This window comes from Macrobrachium rosenbergii, chromosome 42 (genome assembly GCF_040412425.1).
Source record: "Macrobrachium rosenbergii isolate ZJJX-2024 chromosome 42, ASM4041242v1, whole genome shotgun sequence".
Lineage (NCBI taxonomy): Eukaryota > Metazoa > Arthropoda > Malacostraca > Decapoda > Palaemonidae > Macrobrachium > Macrobrachium rosenbergii.
In genome coordinates this window covers 57,361,079-57,385,723 of record NC_089782.1, presented here as the reverse complement: position 1 = coordinate 57,385,723, position 24,645 = coordinate 57,361,079, and the positions used below count along the sequence as shown (strand labels likewise).

General features: G+C 39.2%; 1 protein-coding gene across 6 annotated transcripts in view; it reads left to right on the top strand.

Annotated features, from left to right (window-relative positions):
* Positions 1–24,645, top strand: part of LOC136828451 (nuclear transcription factor Y subunit gamma-like) — a 338,180-nt gene that overhangs the window by 153,774 nt on the left and 159,761 nt on the right. For 4 of the 6 annotated variants that reach the window (XR_010850046.1, XM_067086522.1, XM_067086521.1 and 1 more), the window contains one exon: positions 11,349–11,480. The exons of the other annotated variants lie outside the window; for them this stretch is intronic. Coding sequence is in view for 3 of the 4 variants with exons in the window: in XM_067086522.1 (XP_066942623.1) it covers positions 11,349–11,480 (132 nt within the window). In the remaining variant the exon portion in view is untranslated. The remainder of the gene's footprint in view (positions 1–11,348; positions 11,481–24,645) is intronic. 6 annotated transcript variants of the gene reach the window in all.

The following is a 24,645-nucleotide window of genomic DNA, read 5'->3' as shown; positions in this document are numbered from 1 at the left end:
GGATCTCAGCAGCTGTACCTGCTACAGTCGCTGCTCCTGTCATCGAGCAGATCCGGGTAGAGACCCAGCCCATCCAGGAAGACCCACTCTATGCGGAGGTGTCGGAGGAAGTTGCGGCCTTGGATCTTGACCTGGAACCGATGAATACGGAACAGGTCCAGGAGGTAGGTGGGGAGGTAAGTGAGGCAGCGGGGGCGGGCTCCCTTTTTGATTCTCCTTCTTCATCTTCTTCTTTTCAGGGATTTCATAAATCTTCTCTCTTGGGGGACAGAGTACAATCGACTGTCCCCAAGTTGAAGAAGTCGTGGAAGGCGAAGGGCTATAAGTCTTCGTCTTCCCGGAAGGCATCCCCCTTCCCTCCGTCAAAGCCACAGGACGCTGGTCCGGTGGCTTCCGGAAGCAAACCGGCCCCCTCCGGTAGAGGTGCGAGTATGAGAGCAGCCAAGCCTAGCCCTCCTCGCCAGCCTGCCTTTGATCCGGAGGCGTTTGCGGGGATGCTATTACAAAGGTTCTCTACGGAGGTCGAGGCTAAGCTGAGTAAGCTTACGGAGAGGCTGCAGAGCCAGGAGACTATGCTCTCCGATATCGTGCGTTCCGGTGGGGCTGCGGTGCACTACCCCATCCCGGACGCCTCCGCCCTCCCTCCATTTGACAAAGGGAATCCTTGGCGTTTGGCCCTTCATGCTCCCCGGCATGAAGACACATTGACAATAGAGGGTTTAGGCACACGTAGACTCGAGGAATTAGAATTCTTTCCTCCTGATCTTCTGCCTCCCTACCCAGGCTTCGCCAGGCTGACAGAAGAAGCTTGGGTACGATCTGACAAGGTCCCGAAGGAGACAGTAATCTTCCCTAGGGACCAGGCGCAATCGGCTCTGATGCGCACATTTGTTGACTGGCAGGCGGAGAACACCAAGTTGACCCCCTTCAAGGGCAACTTCACCATGTTCTCCCTGGGTGACAAAGTCCCAACCCCCTGCATGACTAAAGTAGCCCTCGCGACTGCTCAGGCATGTTCGGAGGGCAAACCTTTGCCTCAGCTCCGGGAAACGGACCCTACGTCCTTGATCTTCCCTGGAGATGATGATTTCTGGAAGGATGCCCCGGCCACGTTTACTTCTGGTAAACTGGACGCAGAGTGCGCATCCAACCAGTTCAGTGAGCAGCTTCCTAAACTGCTGGAAGCTCTCCTGAAGGCTGAGTTCGAGGCAAGATGTCGTCTGAGCCGGTCCTTGAACTCGCTGTGTCTGGCGGAGGCAACCGCCGTGACGCTTTCAGAAGAGCCACTCTTCCAAGTCCTGACGAAATCCCTGTTAGCGGGATTTCAATCAGACTTGTTTGACTTCATGGTAGCGCGGCTGAACTGCCGCAAATACATCTTTGCCGACGCTACCATCAGGCATGAGCCCAACAAGCTCATGAAAAGTTCCTTCTGGGGGGCCAATCTATTCCCGGAGGATGAAGTCAATAATGTCCTGGCAGAGGCAACCAGGGCTAATCAAAGTCTGCGCTCCCGTTGGGGTATTCCGGCCTTTAAACGGAAGACCCCAGACTCCGGCGGCCCTCAGAATAGGCCCGGGAAGAGGTACAGGAGGCACAGAAGACAACAGCATCAAGCTGTTGTCCAGGCTGTACCTGTCTCTCCTGTGTGCCAACCCTCTACGTCCAAGTCCCAACCTCAACAGTTTGTGCTGGTGCAGCCAGCTCAGCACTCCCTTGCCATTCCTTCATATGTGACGTCTCCGGCATACAACCCCTCCTATGAGGGCCGCTGGGCATTTCATGGCCTTAACAGGAGTGCAAGGGGGGGCAGAGCTAGAGCCTCCTACAGAGGCAAGGCTGCCTTGCGGTCCCTCTCCCGGGGAAGAGGAGGTCGCGGTAGAGGAGGCAAACCTGCATCCTCCCAGTGAGACCAGCCAGGTGGGCGGCAGACTGTACTGGTTCAGGGACCAGTGGACCTTCAGTCCATGGGCCCACAGTATAGTCTCCAAAGGTTTAGGTTGGAGCTGGATCAAGGGCCCTCCCCCCTTGACCAGGTTTCATCAACCCTCCTCCAAAGCTCTACAGGACTTTGCGACGGAACTGCTCAGAAAGAAAGCCATAAAGAAAGTGAGACACCTGAAATTCCAAGGCAGGCTGTTCAGTGTTCCCAAAAAAGACTCCAGTCAACAAAGAGTAATCCTGGATCTGTCACGTCTCAATCTTTATATACAATGCGTCAAATTTCGCATGCTTACAATCGCACAGGTACGGACTCTACTTCCTCGTGGAGCCGTCACCACCTCTATCGATCTTTCAGACGCATACTATCACGTCCCGATTGCGCGGAACTTCTCTCCTTTCCTGGGCTTCAGGCTGGGGAAGCAGGCCTACTCCTTCAGGGTCATGCCTTTTGGGCTCAACATAGCACCCAGAATATTCACAAAGCTGCCAGAAACAGTAGTTCAGCAGCTACGATCCCGGGGGATATCGTTAGCGGCATACCTGGATGATTGGATAATTTGGGCGTCCAACGTCGAGGAGTGCCGGAGAGCTACGGCCATAGTAATTGAGTTTCTGGAATCCTTAGGCTTCAAGTTAAACAGGGAGAAATCCCGCCTAACTCCGGAGACTCGGTTTCAGTGGCTAGGTATCCAGTGGGATCTGACCTCGTACAGATTGTCCCTCCCGCCAGCCAAACGGAGGGAAATAGCCATAGCTACCAGAAAGTACCTAAAATACAGGAAGACCTCCCGCAGGACGCAAGAAAGAATCTTGGGTTCTCTTCAGTTCGCATCTGTAACAGACCTGCTCCTAAAAGCAAAGTTAAAAGACATAAGCAGAGTGTGGCGGAGACGAGCCAATGTCAGACTCAGGGACAAGGTTTCATTGGTTCCTCAAGTACTAAAGAAAAGACTTCGGCCATGGTCCACAGTCAAGGGCCTCTCGAAGTCAGTTCCCCTTCAGTTTCCCCCTCCAGCTCTGGTAATTCACACAGATGCTTCATTAAGCGGCTGGGGAGGATATTCACCAAAACAAAAGGTACAAGGGACATGGTCTACAATGTTTCGGCAGTTCCATATAAACACTTTGGAAGCAATGGCAGTGTTTCTAACCCTGAAAAAACTTTGTCCCACCAACCAGATTCATATCAGACTGGTGTTGGACAGCGCTGTAGTAGTGCATTGCATAAACAGGGGCGGTTCCAAATCAAGCCGGATAAACCATGTGATGTTAGCCATCTTCTCCCTGGCAGACAGACACAGCTGGCACCTGTCAGCTACTCATCTAGCGGGAGTACGGAACGTTGTGGCGGACTCCCTATCCAGATCGACCCCTCTGGAATCGGAGTGGTCCCTGGACAGGACCTCCTTCAATTGGATCTGCCATCAAGTTCCGGGGCTTCAGGTGGACCTGTTTGCCACGGAGAGCAACCACAAACTCCCTTGTTATGTGGCCCCCAACCTAGATCCTCAAGCTTACGCCACGGATGCAATGTCCATAGACTGGAACACTTGGCAGAAAATTTATCTGTTTCCGCCAATAAACATGCTGATGAAAGTTTTACACAAGCTCAGGTCATTCAAAGGTCAAGTACTCTTGGTAGCTCCCAACTGGCCGAAGAGCAACTGGTTCCCTCTTCTCCTGGAGCTCAAGTTACGGTGTCATCAGATACCCAAACCTCTGCTGACTCAAATAGTACAAACAAAGACTGTGTCAGCTTCCTCAAGAATTCTGAATGCCCTGGCTTTATGGACTTTATGAAGTTTGCCGCTCAGAGAGGGGCAAATATTGATCCTGTTAATACTCTGTTTATTGAATCAGATAAAAGAGATTCAACTCTCAGGCAGTATGACTCAGCAGTTAAAAAATTGGCATCTTTTCTAAAGGAATGTGAAGCCCAAACTATGACCACTAATTTAGCGATATCTTTCTTTAGATCATTGTTTGAAAAAGGCCTGGCCCCGGCCACTATTACAACAGCAAAATCAGCTTTGAGAAAGGTGTTTTTGCATGGCTTCAAGATTGACTTAACAGACTCATACTTTTCTTCCATTCCTAGAGCATGTGATCGTCTGAGGCCGGTGACCCGTCCACATACGGTTACCTGGTTTCTTAATGACGTTCTGAAATTGGCTTCAGATATTAATAACGCCCAATGCTCATATTTAAATCTATTAAGGAAAACTTTATTCCTAATTAGTTTAGCCTCAGGTGCCAGAATCTCAGAACTGTCTGCTCTCTCTAGAGGTGTCGATCACATAGATTTCCTCCCGTCAGGAGAAGTTCTGCTTTCCCCAGATCAAAGATTCCTAGCAAAAAATGAAGACCCTCAAGATAGGTGGTCCCCCTGGAAGGTTGTTCCTCTTCCTCAAGACCTATCTTTATGGCCAGTCGCTACCTTGAGGGCTTACTTACAAAGAACTTCTCAGTGTTTGTCTGGTCCTCTTTTTATCAGGGAAAAAGGTGGAACACTTTCTTTAAAGGCTATAAGACAACAAATCCTGTACTTCATTAAGCAAGCTAACCCGGATTCAGTCCCTAAAGTTCATGATATCCGAGCGATAGCTACCTCTACTAATTATTTTCATAATATGGATTTCACTGAGCTGACGAAGTATACGGGCTGGAAATCTCCATTAGTGTTTAAACGCCACTACCTGAAATCACTAGAAGCTCTGAAATTCCCTGCGGTGGCTGTCGGGAGTGTCATCCCCCCACCTTAAATCATCCTTTAAACCTTATCCTTCTCCCCCCCGCCCGCCTACCTCGTTTATTTGCCCTGCCAATTTTCCTGGGCCAGTCATGCCTCACAGCCTGGCTCCCCAATCTATATTATGTAATTTCTTGAATTGTTAGTCTTAAGAATGTGTTTTTGTATAATTTTGTGATTTGTATAATTACTATGATTTAGATTTAAGTCCTGAGGTACCTCTGTGTTTTAATATTCATTAGTTTAGTACCTCTTACTATAAGTATTACTGTGTACATAATAATTCTTATGTCATTTTCTGTGATACATATGCTATCCCGAGTCATTATTCAGGTTTCTTTTATATGTGAAACGTTTAATTATATTTGGGGGATAATTAAATCTATTTTTCATATAACAGTGTTTTATACATAATCACCTAATTGTTTATTTGTTTTTACATTTTCACAAAGACTTGTTATGATTCTCTGTTATAATTTCACCGCGTGACACAGGGCCGAGCTCAGAAAAGGGATTTTGACAAAGGAAAAATCTATTTCTGAGGGAGGCCCTGTGTCACCCGGTGACCCTCCCAGGTTCTAGTTTCCCCCCCTGCATAGGCATACCAAGCCTGGGGAGGGTGCTAGCCTGGAATGAGTTCAGATGGCGCTGGGGTCGCCGGTTGGCGGGCGGGTGAGTGCGGGCGCTGGATCGGCTCCCCACATTCCGGGGTTTTGTCATTGGGATGTCTTCAGAGTGCGGTCCTGTGGTAGTGATAGCATCACTCACCCTTGCCTATACCGACGTCTATTTCATTATAGATGATCGATCTGGGGGTAGTAACCCCAGCATTCCTGATAGATTTTTTCTCTGGTATATTTAGCAATATCAATACCTAGAAATTCATGCTTGTAAGGAATTTCACCGGGTGACACAGGGCCTCCCTCAGAAATAGATTTTTCCTTTGTCAAAATCCCTTATATATATATATATATATATATATATATATATATATATATATATATATATATATATATATATATATATATATATATATATATATATATATCTATATATAGATATCTATATATAGATATATATATATATATATATATATATATATATATATATATATATATATATATATATATATATATAGATATATATATATATATATATATATATATATATATATATATATATATATATATATATATATATATATATATATATATATATATATATATATATATATATATATATATATATATATATATATATATATATATATATATATATATATATATATATATATATATATATATATATATATATATATATATATATATATATATATATATATATATATATATATATATATATATATATATATATATATATATTATATTATATTATATATATATATATATATATATATATATATATATATATATATATATATATATATATATATATATATATATATATATATTATATATATATATATATATATATATATATATATATATATATATATATATATATATATATATATATATATATATATATATATATATATCCAGCAAACAGCTATTTGGTGCAAGGAGAAGGACACTTCATTATTTCTTTCTGAGTACTTCACTCAGCTGCTGATGCTTCAAGACGTTCAGTCCCATTTTCAAAGTTACATAGTAAAAGAAACAGACATTAAAAAGCAGACTCTGAATAAAACAACATAAAATTATAGCATAAAATTATAAGTACAGTAAAAAGGAAGAGTGTTTACCAAATGGTGCTGAAGGCACAGAATGAGTGACAGTCCGGATCAGGTTCAGATTCGACATGAACTCATGAGAGGTATAGAGGTGTTGAGGTGGTCTGAGTATTTATTTGGGGGACAAGTTGCTTAATAAAAAACTGATTCTAAAATTGCTAGTTGTTGGTCATTAGGAGTTCAGCCTATGATTTTAAAACCTTTGTAGTTAATATCGAATTTACATTTCTTTGCATGTTCACGTACGCAAGAGATTTATCCTCTTGCATACGTGAAAATGCAAAGAAATGTAAATTCAATATTAGCTACAAGGTTTTAAAATCATAGGCCAAACTCCTAGCAACCAACAACTAGCAATTTTAAAATCAGTTTTTATTAAACAACTTGTTCCCCAACAAAATACTCAGGCCACCTCAACACCTCTATACCTCTCGTGAGTGTACGTCGAAGGCGACAAAATTTATGTTTCGAAATATTCCATGTAAAGGTTTGCTAGAAGGGGGTGATAGGGGACTGCCCATGCTACAGCCAAATTTTTGTTTGTAAAAATTACCATTGAAAGAAAACAAATAAAAATTTGGCTGTAGCATGGGCAGTCCCCTATCTCCCCCCTTCTAGCAAACCTGTACATGGAATATTTTAAAACAGAAATTTTGTCACTTATCAAACCCTGCAATATGATCTGGCTTAGATACGTAGATGATATTTTTACTTTCTGGGACAATAGCTGGGGAGACTTCAATAAATTTTTTAGTAGATTGAATTTGCTAGTTCTGACCATAAAATTCAAAACAGGATGGGAAAAGGGCGAAAATTGATGTTCCTAGATGTGCTAATCACAAGAGAACAGAACAGATATGCTTTCACAGTATATAGGAAACCCACTTTCACTGTTTCTTACATTCATGCTCTTATGTGTTCAGGAATTCTTCTAAGATATTGCTCTAGGACTACTAACTCCTCAAGTTCATCCATAGATTTAACTATAGCAGCCTCCAACCATTGTTTAAAACATCTTACTTTGCAGGCATAATCCAAGAAAGTTATTTGTCATCCTTTCTCAAAGATCTGAATCTTTCATCATAATATTCAGGGGTCATCTGGTAAACTTGCAGAACATTGTGTTTGAGTACCTTGTACTCTTTACACTGATCAGCTGATAAGGCTAAATAGGTGCTTCTTCCTTTACCAATGAGAACACTCTGTAACAAGACTGACCATTTATCCTCTGGCAATTCCATACCTGAAGCCACTTTTTCAAAGTGATCAAAAAACTCATCTGGAGCTGCTTCTGTAAACTTTGGAATTAACTTCTGCACTCTTACTACATCAAGTACAGGGTCTGAATTACCTTGAGTAGGGTTAGACTGTGTTACAGGTAACTTGGAGCAAGCTTCTATTAATTTCATCTCTCTTTCATATATTGCTCTTTCTCTTTCCTCTTCTGCTGCTTTTTCTTCTTCTCTTTCTTTTCTTTCTCTTTTTTCTCTGTCTTCTCTTTCTCTTTCTGCTTGCATCTTCTCTCTTTCAGCCTGCATCTTCAGCTTAATCAAATTTTCTTCTGCTTCTATGCATCTAAGCTCTGCTTCTGTATCACTTTTCTCTTTCTTTTGCTCTTCCTTATTTATAAATTTTTCCTCAGCTGCATACAACAATTCTTGTGCCTCTTCTAACTCTTCATCTATTTTACCAGAGTCCATCAATGCTTGGATTGCAATACATTTGATTTGTGCCTTAACCATACCACTAGACACTTTACCCCCACATGCCACTGCTAAAGCAGTCCACTGTGCCTTAGTCAGGTTGGATTCAGATAACTCTTGGATGGATGGAGCTGCTAAAAATTTCCGAACATCGAACAGAGCCCTTTTCTCTAAGTTACTCAACTAAATAATTCACAATACAATTAAAAAATAACTATGTGGTCACTCTCCTATCAAAATATACCCCTAACGCTACCAGTATAAACCATAAACCAGAGTGATATTTTGTTTTGTCCCCGGGTCTCTGGGCACCAAATAATACTGTCACAATGCATACCAAGTACCTGGTTATTACACAGCTTTTCTCAAAATTCAAAAATTTACCTCACTTCAGCCAGATACCGGAGCTCTCTTAACAATAGGAATTACAACTGAGTACTTTAAAGGTAACAGTGATCCCTTTAAAATTTATTAATCACTTGAAAAAATCAAACTCAGTTTATCAGAATATGTGTGAGGTATCAACAATTAAACCACAAATATTCTAGAGTAAAAGGGCATCACTCCATCAAATAAATTTAACGGTTTCCCTGGTCTTAACTCACTTTAGCAAAACTAAAAGAACACAACATGTATATCACTTTGCCATATGCACACACAATTAATCCTATTCACTGGTAGTCAGTAAATAAAACACAGTTTTTCTAAAAATATTAAACACAAAAATTTATTTTTAAATTCAAAATTTATCATTAGAATTCACAATCTGAAAAATTTACTGTTACTTGAAAATAACACAAAACTTAATTCTTTAATTAAATTATGAAACAAAACTAATTTACAAAGACTTTAATTTATCAGGAATTTAAATTAATCAATAAAAATTTAAACTATCAAGAATTACTCAAGATTTGAAAAGAAAATCTTAATAAATAGAAAATTAAATCAAGTATGTAATGTTAAATTACCAAGAAATATTTAAAATGCTACATAAATAAATGTCACATCACAAACATAAAAAAATGTGAAAATATGAAGAGATTGCAAAGACAAGAACACACAAAAATACACAAAAGATTTATCAATAATAATTTCACTAAGGCAAAATTTCCCTAACTTATTATACCATGTTATTAATAAGTAAAATTCACGTTACCTTACACAAACTTGTGAAAACCTCTGTAAAAGCCCTTTGCAGCTGCGCTAATATGACTAAACATACTTTTTTACCAGGTGCCGTTACAAATTAAATCATTTTACTAAATTCAGATCTCAAAAGAGCTAAGACTAACACCAGTGACCACAATATACCACGTTAAAAGTAATCTCTTTTTAAGAACGAGAGAGAGAGAGAGAGAGAGAGAGAGAGAGAGAGAGAGAGAGAGAGAGAGAGAGAGAGAGAGAGAGAGAGAGAGAATCAAACTGATCAGTCTCAGAAATCAGAATGAATAGATTTCAGAATTCCAGTATCACAAGAAACAATTACATGACGTCATTAAGGCATTTTGGTTACGGGATACCGAAAGAGAAATTTCTAGATAGAAGGTGACATCACTCCCAGCAAACGTTTAGAATGCAATCGGGACATATTACTCTTTCTCTCAAGGCGGCATACGTGATCAGAGCCATGTATGTAACTTTGTGAAATCACTCGTATTATTTTCGTATGGGACAAGGCTTTTACAGAAATCTTTTTAGGATCGAAACATACTCCAATCGGCTAATTATGATCGACGTGTTTTATAAACAAGACGAAAAACTGAGTTGATTTCGTGAATGAATCGGCAATTGTTATTCCAAACTGTCCTCACGTTAACCCAAAACAAAGCGCTCTCTCTTATCTCAACTGATGACAGTCGAAATGAAACAAGTTCTCACCAGGACACACATGTTCCTTATACCACGTTTTTATCAAGAAAGATATTATTAATTCTAAATTACGTTATTAAGTCATTTAAATCATTAGTTCCTTTGAGATCTGATGCCAAACTAAATACAACACTTCAACAATCATTATCATTACATATAACACGATAAATAAAAGAGTAAATATATCAAAATATCGTATGATATACATATTACAAGGCAACATCATGACAATATACATTTATATATATATATATATATATATATATATATATATATATATATATATATATATATATATATATATATATAAATACTGTATTTTTAGGGGTAAAATGTTGAAAGATGACTTTGAAACGATAATTAAAGTGTTTTAGGATAATAGTTTAAGGTATAATTTTGTTTGAACTATTAAAATAAGCAGTTAAAAGTATTTTAGTTTAAAGTATACTGTACTCAGTTCACTCCTCTCTCTCTCTCTCCCCATGACAACAGCTATTAGATTGATGAAGGGTTGGAAGGAGTCAGTCATGCAACAGGGTACCAGCTTTCCTTGATGCTGATTGGCTTGAAATAGGCAGTTACATAAAAGCGTTTTTAGAGGTAGGGTTCCAATATATCAGGGATTTTCGGTATTTGCGGGTGGTTGTGGTCTCTAATCCCCGCCAAATACGGGTTGTCGACTGTATATAGTATACCAATAGTAAAGCTACCAACACAAGCAGGAATAAACTTCAGAACAGTAACTTGTAAATTGATAGTTACCTAATAACATCTAACACAAAACATAGTTTGCTGACACCAAAAAACTGTAACGTCCAAAATACTTAAATAGGTTCCAAAGAAAACACTGGAACTTTTGCTATCCTTTGTATAAGAAAACACAGGGATGATTATATAGAAAATGCTTGTGAAAATGAAAAGCGGTCAATGCAGGACTGGGTCTGGTGAAATCTAAATGCTTGTTATGCCTGAAAATCCAGTAAATTATCAGCTAAAGGGAAAACTAATGTGAAAGGGATGAAAAAAAGGAGAAGTTGTTAATTCATAAAAGCCTTTAGGCAGTTATGCAGTAGATGAAAATCATCTTTTGAGTTCAGCTGAGTAGTTAGTAGTGCTGCTGACACATGAAAAGTGAGGCAGTTACCAGCTATGAACTAGAAGATCCAGGTAGTGCCAGTTCAGTACTAATACTGTTCTTCTTTTGTTTTTGAGATCAAAGAGTCTGGAACGTTTGAAGACCACGAAGTTGGATGCATATGAGTGAATATTATGCTTAAATAAGATAAAACATATATGCTTTTTATTTATGTATGATTTTCTTTACTTTCAGAGGAATGACATTGCAATGGCCATTACAAAGTATGATCAGTTTGATTTTTTGATTGATATTGTCCCGAGGGATGAACTTAAGCCACCTAAAACTAGAGATGATGCAAGCCGTCCTGGTGTTCCAACAGACCAGGTATGATTTAATTTTACTTTGTGAATATAAATTTGTAGTACAGATAGTCAGCAACTCTAAACGATTCTTTATTCATAATCATCAGATATGGGTTTGAATGACTATAAATTAGTTGACCCACTGGTGATCCGATGACGTGAAACCACGTCAATAAATTATATATATATATATTATATATATATATATATATATACAGTCATACCTCGAACTTACACGAGGTTAGGTTCCGGAGCCCCTCGTGCAAGGTGAATTTTCGCGTAAGTTTGGCATGGTCTTTAAAAATGCTAATAAATGTTTATTTCCAGAGTTTAAGTACTAAATATGACCCTAATCATGCTCCCAAAGTATTAAGCTAACTTTTAAATGAACTAAAGTTGGCATAATTTTATTTAAAATTTAGCTTATTACCCTTAAAAAAGAAATAAATGGTTGACATAAAAATTGAGTACTGCACAGTATCATAATAGCGCATTTACAGTAGGTGTGTATGTATACTAATGTTACCCCTAATTCATGGGATGCCATTTTCTTTTTCACTTAGAGTAAAAGCCGTTTTCTGTGTCACTGGGTAAAAATTCATGCGTCCCAGTCATAACAAAGGTACAATTCAAATAACGAAAACATGTACATAATGTTCGTAGAAGGCAGTACATTACAGGTAAAATTCAATCAATTTAAAATTATATAAAGTACAGGTAATGACGTACAGAGAAATAATAAGGTGTAAACATATGTTTGAACGCTAACTACGGATGAGAGAGTGAGAGAGAGAGAGAGATAAATATACGGTAATACAGTAACTCTACTGCACTGCTTTTGTATCGTATTTATGCGCAAATATTTAAATACAAATTTTCCATTCTGATTTTACACATAAAAACACGAGAACTTATAAAATAGTACTTAAAAATTACGCATACTTTCTGCTGGGGTATCCTCTTTGAAAAGTGCAGTAACTAAGGGTATCACATCTTGTAAAAGTACACCAACTGAACGTGCTGTAATTACATGCACATACAGATGGCACCAGCACTTTTCTCCAAGGTTAACAGAGTACTTTTCAAAGAATGAGACTTATACAATTCTTAGTTACATCTCTGATATTAACGAATTCATTTTATCAAATGAGCGCGACTGAACAACCTCATCTCAAGGTCATGTAAAGTCCTGGTGACAAAGACTTTGCAAATGGACATAATACCTGTATGATATTTATGTACAAACATATAAATATAAAATTTCCATATCGATTTTAAAGTTAAAAGCATGAAAACTCATAAATGTACTTCAAACATTAAACAAGCATTTTCTGCAGGAGTATCATCTTTGAAAAGTGCAGTAACTTTGCAAATGGGTATCACATCTTGTAAAAGTACACTAACTGAATGTGCTGAAATTACCTTTGCATCATATTTATGCATGTACAAAAATAAAAATAATACATTTTCCATACAGATTTTACACATGAAAGCATGAAATGCATTTTTCATACAGATTTTACACATAAAAGCATGAACTGCATATTTCATACAGATTTTACACATAAAAGCATGAAATGCATTTTTCATACAGATTTTACACAAAAGCATGAAATGCATTTTTCATACAGATTTTACACATAAAAGCATGAAAACTTGTAAATTACAGTACTTCAAAAATTAAACATAACCACTTCTGCAGCCTGCAGGGTTTCTTGAGAATTTCGAGTCTGTGAAAAAATCTCGTATGCCCATTAGTTACGTTCCAGTGAAAAGTTCGTGTGTATATGTGTGTGTGAATTCGCGCAACTCGAATCGTGTAAGATCAAAGTATTACTGTACATATCCCGAGAAGGAGGGAAAATAAACAATTCCATAGTGGTTTTTGGCCTCATTAACTCCCGTTTGGCGAAGCGTCTAGTGGTCGTGTTTCTTGGAATACCTTTTTCAGAAGAGGTTTAAGGATTAACCCGTCGATGTCATCCGATTTCCAGTGTCCTCCTGACAAGTTCATATTGTTGGTTTGATTGATGAAAGCAGATTCCAGCATCCTTCTTTTGTACAGACAACTACTTTTGAAAACCAGCTCCGCCCTGCTCCAGTTTATGGGATGGCCTTTATCTCTGATATGTAGGAAAATCCCTGAACTCTCCGAAGCATACCATACTGATCTTTTGTGCTTTATTAATCTTTGCAAGAGGGATCTACCCGTCTCCCTCACGTAAATCTCATTACAAATGCTACGTAGAATCTTGTAAACTCCAGCTTCTTCCCCTTTTTTATTTAAGTATACAATAATGAGCAAGCTCCCGATGGATTTGGGATAATGGAAAATAAAAGGATTGTTAGACCTGAGTTGTTCGGTGGCTTTTTGGAAGTTTTTGTCGCACGGAAGCTTTATTTTGTTGTTAACATTTATTTGTCTGTTGTGAGTGGGACCTCTGTAGTATATTTTATTCGCTTTGTTAATAGCCTTCTCGATAATGTGTGGTGGATAGAGCAATTGCGTTAGCTGTTGGCAGATCATGTTGAATTCTTTGTCTAGGTACCCATTTGAACATATTTTAAGCCCCCTGAGGAATAAGTTGCACCTTACCATGATCTTTACAGAGACATCGTGGTAGCTTAAGAAATATGAACCTGTCAGGAGGACATTGAAAATTGGATGACATTGACTGAATAATCCTCAGACCCCTTCTGAAGCAGGTATTTCAGGAAACACACACACACACACACATATATATATATATATATATATATATATATATATATATATATATATATATATATATATATATATATATGTATGTATGTATACACATACAGTAGATATATATATATATATTATATATATACAGTGAATCCTCGCTACTTGCGGTTCAATTATCATGATTCACGACTTCATGGATTTTTCCATTACGTATGTATATTATAAGAGAAAATATATAGCGGATTTTCCGGAAATTTCAAAAATAGTCGCGATATATGAAGACCCAAATATTTCATTAATTCCATTAATAATTATTAATATCTGCTAGTACTGTTGGTTCATTGCATTATGACATATAATTCAGTACAAAATGAAGTTAAACAAAAGATGCTTCACTGCATCGCGGATTTTTCAGAAATATTCATCGAAAAATTAAAATTAAAAAGTACCACCATATTGGCAGCCATATTATGGAAAACAGCGATGTTTCATCATGTTACGTGAGAAGAACGGCTTAAGAGACCGACGCGCAAGGACTGGAAGCTTCAGATATACCCACAGGCACTCGGACAAGGCATGTGAGTGGTACATAAGAGAATATCTTATCACTGTTGATGTTTCATCTTAAATCACTGTAAAAATAATTAAAATCCGAATTTCATACGTAAGCAACTCAAGGATACTGTATACAGTCTCGTCCCAAGCTACTGTGCTGTACAGTACACCACCTCTCTCTCTCTCTCTCTCTCTCTCAATGAAATATGAATTACTGTATCATAAACTTTTATGTGCAGAATTAAAAATAATTTCATTGACAAAATTGTTTCTTTTAGCAACTAAAAAATTATTTTCCTAATTCTTTCGTTAGTAGTGAGCAGCTTCAGTCAGCTGATTCTCAAAACGTAAACATTACAAATATGGGACGATCTTTTTTATTATGCATAATACTGTGATAGGAGATCAAAATAGTAATACAGGCACTTGGACAAGGCACGTGAGTGGTACATAAGAGAATATCTTATCACTGTTGATGTTTCATCTTAAATCACTGTAAAAATAATTAAAATCTGAATTTCATACATAAGCAACTCAAGGATACTGTATACTCTCTCATCACCAGCTTGTCAAGACTTAGTCAAGACTTAGTCTCATCCCAAGCTACTGTGCTGTACAGTACACACCATTTCTCTCTCTCTCTCTCTCTCTCTCTCTCTCTCTCTCTCTCTCTCTCTCTCTCTCTCTCTCTCTCTCTCAATGAAATATGAATTACTGTATCATAATCTTTTATGTACAGAATTAAAAATAATTTCATTGATAAATTTGTTTCTTTTGGCAACTAGAAAATTATTCTCCTAATTCTTTCGTTAGTAGTGAGCAGCTTCAGTCAGCTGATTCTCAGAACGTAAACATTACAAATATGGGACGATCATTTTTTTATGCATATTACTGTGATAGGAGATCAAAATAGTAATACAGTGTTTAAGTGCATAGGAAGTGTTTATAACAGTGTGGGAAAGGCTATACAGTAAAGCCTTTAAATATATACCATGTATATACAGTATATGCCTCCCTAGGGAGGGGCCAATGCTACTTGCTGAATTTCACTTATCGCGGGGGTTCTGGCCCCCATTATCCCATGATAGACGAGGGATCACTGTATATATATATATATATATATATATATATATATATATATATATATATATATATATATATATATATATATATATATATATATATATATATATATATATATATATATATATATATATATATGTATATAATGTGAACTGATTTATATAGAAATTCATGTCTGAGACATAACACAAAATCTGCTAGTTGTTTGTACGTATTTGTGATCTGAGGGTAACGAACAGATACTGCTGATTTGTCGAACGCCATACGATCATTGGGGTTTGGCATGGACAATTCAAATGAATGCCATACATCAGAGACCCATATTGGTTCCTTTCAATTATAAGAGACCAATCAGCTGAGGTCTATGACCTAAGCAAGTTCAGTTTGAAAAGTTAATGATCGGCGGGGGATTAGCGGTCGACAGGTTGAGGTGCATCTATAAGACAGTGATTGGCGTGTGTCACCTCAGAGTACCTTCCGACTATAATTGCATAATTAAGTAGCGTAATATTAGCAACAGGGCCATGTGTAATTATTAAGGAAAATACACGTTAATTAGTATCTTACACGTTTCATTTGTACTGGTAGAATGTTTATATGACCGAGAATCAGGTCATATTTTTGGTGTCTGTCATGGGGTCTTGCCAGTACATAATAATTAACAGCATAATTGTGAAGGTGAAGTAAATAATGCAAACTCAAAGAAAATCGGCGCACAACAGTAAGAGTGCCAGTACTAGCAGTACCAGTGCTAACAATAACAGTGCCAAGTAAGAGGACAGTGTAAAGAGGTGTTGGCAACTATCCAACGTGTGTTAAAAGAGTTGCACAAATCAACAAATGAAATACAAAATAAAAAGCCCGTCGACTCACCCACAATTTTGGCCAATGTCGCAAGTGCAATCAGTCGAGAAAATAAAAAAACTGCCAGTGCTAGGTGGATCAGTGCCTGAGTTTGACAACTCACGCACTGGTGAAGGTTTCCTTTCAATCGAGACCTTCATAAAGTGTATTGAAAATGCCACAGTAGGCTGGACAGATAGAGAAAAAATTGTGTGAAGAAAACAAAAAGTGACCGGGAATGTAGCACAGCAAATCAGGAGTTGGGACGTCAGTTATTCAGCAGACTGGGGTGCTTTTAAACAGCACCTCACTCAGCAGTTTGCCCTACATCAAGAGGAGAAGATAGAGCTGATGGAAGCTTATGGCCCCACATTGGGGGTGGGGGAGTCGATTTCAGCATTATGTAATCTCGTTGGTGAAGACTATGAGTCTCTCACCCCTGAAAGAGACCAGATTGTAGAGGGAAAAGAAGCCTTCTGCCGACACATGCTGAAGCTAATTCTTCCCACTTCCATACTGGGATTTCTTAATGGTGATGAGAGGCCCTTACAACCAACCCCCCGAGAACTAGTGGAGAGCCAACTGTTGCTGTCCCTACCCAAACGTTGAGGGTGCTGGGAAGGAAGGTAATGCAAGAGCCTATTGGCTGCCCTCAATCTGCAAAGGAAGCTGCGGTGCCAGTCATGCAAATATGGGTAGGAGAGCGACAGAAGGACGTTGATTGACACTGGCGCAAGTGTGTCTTTGTTAGAAGAACACCTAGTGACAGGGTTGGTGCAACCTATGAAAGGTTGCTTAGTTTTAAGTACAGCAGGTGGCCATCGGATGGTAACCCAGAGGACTGTGAAGCAAAAGGTAACCATTGATTGGCGAGTAGTGACACATACCTTCTGTGTGGTGCCAGCATTACAAGTAGAAGGAATTTCAGTTATTTTAAAATTGATTTTGTGGATAGGAACGAAATAACAATAACTAGCACAGGCAGGAAAGAGATCGAAGTATGTTTAAAAGGACAATGAATCCCCACAGAGGGGGAGAGACCAAGGTGCCTACGAGTCTCCCTAAGATCGAAGGGTGGTGGAGGGGAAGTACTTGCCACCCCAGAGGTGTGAGATGTGGCACCACTCCGGACCCTCTCATCCTGCACCGTGACACCTGCACGGAACTTACCAGAAGGCACCTTACTTATGATCAGACCCCATCAGAAGTGGGAAGATTTTATCATTCCGGGTCTGAGCGAGGCAATACACGGCGAGGTTAATGTGCCATTTATTAACGTTAGCGATCAGCGTATCGTATTAGACAGTGGGTCGATATGTGACCTTGAACCTTGTGAAATAGCAGATCTCACGCACTCACAACTTTGAGTAGCATGCATCAGGGTCGCGGTGAAGACCATCTAGGTAGACTCCTGCGGATGGCTGGTGGGTCTACCCCTGTTACTTATCAAAATAGTGTCAAGGAAATTATAGAAAGTTATCAAAATGTAATTGTGATCGGCGACGAGATTCCAGGCAGAAGAAATAATTTTCGTTTTGTTATAGAGACTGGGGATCAGCCACCCATAAGATCCAAGTCGTATAGAATTCCAGTTTGTTATCAGCGGGAAATGGAGAATGAAATTAATAAATTAAGGGAGCAAGGGACAATTAGAGAAAGTGAATCTCTCTGGGCTTTGCCAGTCGTGATTGTTAAAAAGAAGGATGGTTCTCTTAGGCTACGTGTTGATTATAGAAAGTTGAATAGTATCACAAAAGACAATGCATTACCATTGCCCTGTCGAGGAATTGTTGATTAAGTCAGAGAGTAAATTCTTCACCACTTTGGATTTGAAGTCAGGTTATCATCAAATACCTATAGACGAGAGTAGCAAAGAAAAGAAAGCTTTTAAAGCTAATGATTAATTGTTTGAATATAATTACCCTCCTTTTGGAGTAAAGAACACTCCTGCGCATTTTTCACGTGTTATGATGTCCGTATTAGCATTGCTATTGGGGCATAGTGTGTTTGTATACTTAGATGTGTACTTAGATGCCGTAATCATAATAGGGGCTAAAGTAGAAGAACATTATTGAAGTCTGAGAAGCTTTAAAGTGACATGGTATGAAAATTAATCTAACCAAATATAAATTTTTTCAGCAAGAAGTTGAATTTTTGGGGCACATCATAACATCTGAAGGCCTTAAGCCTTGTGCAGATAAAGTAGTAGCAGTTAAAGAATTCCCCCAACCGAAGAATGCAAAAGAAGTAGCCAGTTTCCTTGGGCTCGCAGGCTACTATCGTAAATTCATAAAAGATTTTGGTAAAATAGTGAGACCACTAGATTCATTGAGGAAACAGTCGGGTTTTCATTGGGGACAGGAGGAAGAAATAGCTTTTCAAGAATTAAAGATTTCACTCACTAGTAATGAACTGTTAGCTTATCCAAAGTTTGATCAACCATTTCTAGTAACCCCCAACACGAGCAGTATAGCTATTGGGGGAGTGATTTCTCAAGTTGACGATGCAGGGAATGAAAAACCGATTTGTTTGGCATCACAAGCATTAAAAGGGACAGAGAAGAATTACAGTAGCTTTGATAGAGAGGCATTTGTGGTTCTATGGATGCTGGAGAGACATCGCTCCTTTTTTGCTGGGGCACCAAGTCAAAATAAACACAGATCATCGCCCATTCAGAGATTTACTCAAGAAAGGGGATTTAACCACTCGCCAGGCTTGTTGGATCAAGCGGCTGTTAGAGTTTAAATTGTGGGAATGGAACACAAAGCAGGGAAAACAAGTAAAGTAGCTAATGCTCTCTCCAGGAGTGCCATAATGGGAGTTACAACTCGAGCAGCAAAGAGAGGAACAATGGCGAAAGAAACAGTTGCACGCCTGAGAGGCACCTGATGTAGAAAGCAGGAATAACTCAGTAACTCAAGAGTTTGTACTCAAGAGTTAGGGAGAGAGAGAGGGAAGGTGTGAGTCAAACTAGCTGTGAGAATGAGAGGGCTGATCCTCCGGGGGGGTTAGCAAGCGAATGCCTGCAAGTGAGAGTGTGTGTGATTGATTTGTGTGGTTGGGGCGTGGAAGAGGTGATCAGGTGTCAGAAGTCTGAACCCTGGATTGAACAGGTTAAGACTTATGCAAGGGGTGGGAGTAACGAGTTTCCCGATTTCGTAACGGTACCCAAACATATGTTCTTCCTTGACAGAGATATCTTATTTTGTAAATATGAGAAGAGACCAGGCGATATCCGATCTCGTGTCGTCCTTCCTCCCTCTTTGGTAGAGAAGGCCATCCACATGATATATGTAAGTCCCCATGCAGGACATATAGGTACAGAAAGGTCCCTCAAGAGCACAAGAATCCTTTTTTTTGGTACGGATGAAAAAAGACATTGTAAAATTCATCTCCCAGTGCCACATCTGTAATACCATGAAAACCATAGACATACTATTCCTAAGGCTCGGATGTGGCCAGTGGAACCAATCAAATTTGCCAGAGTACACATTGATGTTGTGGGACCCTTCCCCCAAGGGGATAGGCAATTCAGGTATGTGTGTGTGATGGTGGATGCGTTCATGTGGTATATGCACACATATGCGATGGGGGATAAATCGGGGTCATCAGTTGCCAGAGACTTTAGTTCATTCATAGTGAAGTTCGGTTGTCCCTGTACGTTAATCAGTGACAATGGATGTGAATTTATTAATGAAGTAATAAAAGACCTAACAGAAATGTTGAACATAGAACGTTTCATGATCGCCTCTTACCGGCCTTTAGCTAGTGGGTTAGTTGAATCCCATAATAGAGAAGTAACAAATATTTTGAAATATTTAGTAGCAGATGGTCCGAATCAGTGGGTAGAGATGTTTCCAATGGTGGAACTTGCGCTTAATATGGCACATAACAGCCCCATAAGAGATACCCCGTATTTTTTAGTGTATGGACAGGAACCTTCATTGCCATATAGTGTGATCATGGACCTCAGAACTTTACCACTATATAGTGTTGAACAGTACTGGGCGATGTTCTGTAACCTAACCCGGAGAGTATTTCAGACAACACAGATGCTTTTGTTGAGGGCCAATGAAAAGTATGAGACAAAATATGATCAGCGGTTCCACATGCAAACGTCTAAGATCCAAATAGGGGACAGAATCTGAAAAGGCTGCAACCGAGGAAACATGAACAACAACACTGCGGTGATCCAGCATATTAAAACTGGTGTCCAAGGCAAGTACCACTTATCACATGTGCATCCCGTCAAAGAAGATGTCGTGATGTGGCACCTCAATAAGCCAGTACCCCCTTTTTTGGGACTGCCTGGCTACCTTGGGGGAGGGGGGAGAGTGAAGATGATGTGCAAGCATGTCTGGGGATCATTAATGGTGCACCCAATGTGCATACAGGCAAAGGTTACAAGTATTGGTGGCATGTGCTGTTGTGAAAAGAAAACATCATAAACATGCCCATGTATTTTTTGTACAGTAATTGATTTTATTCATAATTTTGATGTCACATGTTCTTTTTATTCAGTTTCCATGATTTTTACAAAATTATTTTGTCTTGATTGATAGTAATCTGGTTTAGCAACTGAACTTCAGGTTATTGTGCTCCAATTCTATATAATTCTTTAAAAAAAAAATCATAGCAATGTGATATGTGGAATTCATAACATTGTAAATTGCCAATTGTAACCACGCAGTTTGACCCTGGCTTGCTAAGTTTAATTTTTTTCTGCATGAGTTACTGATGATGTTGGGTGGTATGGTACTGAAATTCCAGTGCACAAATAACAGAGAAACTATTTAAAAAAAAAAAAAGTGTTGTGAGTTCTGCAAGACGCAGAACTTTTAGGGGGGAGTGATAAACTGATTTATATAGAAGTTCGTGTTTGGGACATAACGGAAAATCTGCTAGTTGTTTGTATGTATTTGTGATCTGAAGTTAACGAACAGATACTGCTGATTCGTCGAATGCCATACGATCGTTGGGGTTTGGCGTGGCCAGTTCAAATGAGTACCATACATTGAAGACCCTTATTGGTTCCTTTCGATTATGAGAGACCAATCAGCTGAGGTCTATGACCTAAGCAAGTTCAGTTTGAAAAGTTAATGATCGGCAGGGGATTAGTGGTTGACGGGTTGGGGCATGTCTATAAGACAGTGATCAGCGCGTGTCACCCCAGAGTACCTTCTGACTATAATTGCATAATTAAGTAGCATAATATTAGCAACAGGGCCCTGTGTAACTATTAAGGAAAATACACGTGTTAATTGTATCTTAAGCGTTTCATTTGTACTGGTAGAACCTTTATGTGACTGAGAATCAAGTCATATATATAGTTTAAACAATGGGTTACACTGGGGATATACGCAACTTACCTTGGGTGACACAAATTTGAACTCGAGGTCAGGTAAAAACATATACATCAAAACATGGCTTAGGGCTTACTTCAAAGGGGGAGTGATTAGGTAAACTCTGGGGTTTAACTTGATTAATTATGTTTACAAAAGAAAAACACATTTCAGAAGAATGGTAGCGTAACTGGAACAGGCAAACAAGGTCCCGTAATACAAGATGAAAGGAGCAAATGACTGGGAATTGCTTGAAGAGACACAATGGGAGCCCACTTCAAAGGATGTCGTAAATGGTGTAGTGGGGTCACTACACATGCAAGATATATATATATATATATATATATATATATATATATATATATATATATATATATATATATATATATATATATATATATATATATATATATATATATATATATATATATATATATACCATATATATATACACATACACACATATACATATATATGTGTATATGTGTGTGTGTATGTATGTATATATATAACCTGCAGTTCAATTACTAAAACAAGACAAAAACCAGATTATTATCAATCATCAAGACAAAACAATTTTGTAAAAATCACAGAAATTGAATAAAAAGAACATATGACATCAAATAGACATGAATAGAATCAGCCACAAAAAATGAAATATAAGAACTTGGAATGCAAGTACAGGCAGTTCCTGGTTTCTGGCAGGGGCTCAGTTCTAACGGCGTGATGATAATTGAAAATAGCCAATTTTTGGTTATTGGCGCCAATACCCAATTATCAGCGCCGATAAGCAGAAATCGGCAATTTTTGTCGCTAGACAGGCGCCGTAAAACTGGATCGCCGATGACCGAGCCTGCTGATAGCTGGGGACTGACTTACATAGACACATTTATGATGTTTTCTTTTCACAGTAGCACATGACACCAATACTTGTAATCTTCGTCCATATGCACATTGGGTACACCATTAAAATCAGGAGATGAAGTGCTCGTCTTTCGGGGAAACCAGGGATAAAGGGATAAGTGAATAATTTCACAACAAAAGTTACTATGCCTGGGTTGCCATGTGTCTGGACTGAGCAAGGCAATAGAGCAAGGGGGCAGGACCCAAGTCCTGTATGTGCTGCTGACGGAGTCTATGGAAAGACTGAGAGCGAGTGAGTCCTTCCAAGATCCCTTTATAGCCTAGCTGGGATTATGCCTTTCATTCTTAATAGCTGGCGCTAGGGTCACTTTCTGGGTAGCATAGCTGAAATTCAAGATGGCTGACGAGCACATGTTCCACTCAGGTGAGGATTAACTCTCACGGGATTAATACCTACAATTTGAAAGGAGTCTCGGCAGTCACTCAGACAAGGGAAGAGATTAAAGCCTCCTCCCCCTCAAAGGCAGTGGTGAATGAGGAATTATATAGGCAAATTTTGTCTACTATGGGTCCTACTAAAAGAATGAATAAATTTAATATTATTTACTTGAATTCTTTTGCCAGATGAGAGGGCAGAGAGAGAGAGGGTTATATATATATATATATATATATATATATATATATATATATATATATATATATATATATTTTTATATGTTTCCTGGTGCAGGTGGATCTTATGACTCCACAATTATTACTTTACTCGAAAATGGCCTTGTAAGATACCCAGGACATATAAAACACAAACAAAAAAAGAAGTACACGGAGCGGAGGGCTCTTCACTAGGGGAAGTGCGTGAAACACGTGGATATAAAAATAGTTATATTTGATAGCACACAAGGTCAAAAGGAAAATTAACTGAAAATACGGTAAATTACTGCCGAGAAGTCCTCCCGAAGGGGGAGCTTGGGAATGCCAGGAACACGGACCAAGATAATTCTGCTACAGGCGTCTTTCTGAAACGATATTTGGACCCACGTTACACATCTAATGCTGGAATTTGGGGATTGAATTACTCGGGGTGCACTGAAGGCGCCAAGGACTCCCGAGGCGTTACTTGTGACTCAGAGGAAAGAAGCTGTGAACACGTGGGCCTGGCTTGAACCAAGGAATATCAGGGAACACAAAGTTATAGGCCCAGAGATTAATAAATGCAAAAGGGCTAAGTAATCGTGACTAGCAACTCGTTTTGGGTACATTACCACATTTGTAGGGGCGTAGGGCTGACGACGTCTTCTGCCGAGAAACACGTGTGGAAGCGTGGACAAATGGTAGCCTCCCTCTCCAAGGTATTTTCTTCAAGTCGTAGATTGGGGCGGAAAAGGGCGCCCTTGGGATGATGAAAAGGCCGCCGTTTAATGTCAGCTCGCGTTTGGGAGACTTGCAATCCCCTTTGCAGTCTTCTAAGGCCACGTGGAATGGAACACGGGGCACACAGGGCGGCGATGGGATCCACGTGGCGGCGAGCGGAAGAGGAGGGCAGGGGCAAAGGACCGAGACTTGACTTGTTCTCGGCTTAAACTAGCGACGCGCGTGAGAGAGAGAGCTGTTCTGGCCCTGACCTTTTATTGCTTCTGGACAGGGGGGGGAGGGGGCGATGTCCTGACCCAGGTCGCCGACCCGGATATCATAGAAAACGATTTTCTTTCCTGTAACAAAGAAAACAGTGCAAAGCCAGTTTACTGTCCCCAAACTATTATATTCTCTGAGCCCCTATACCCCGACCTTCA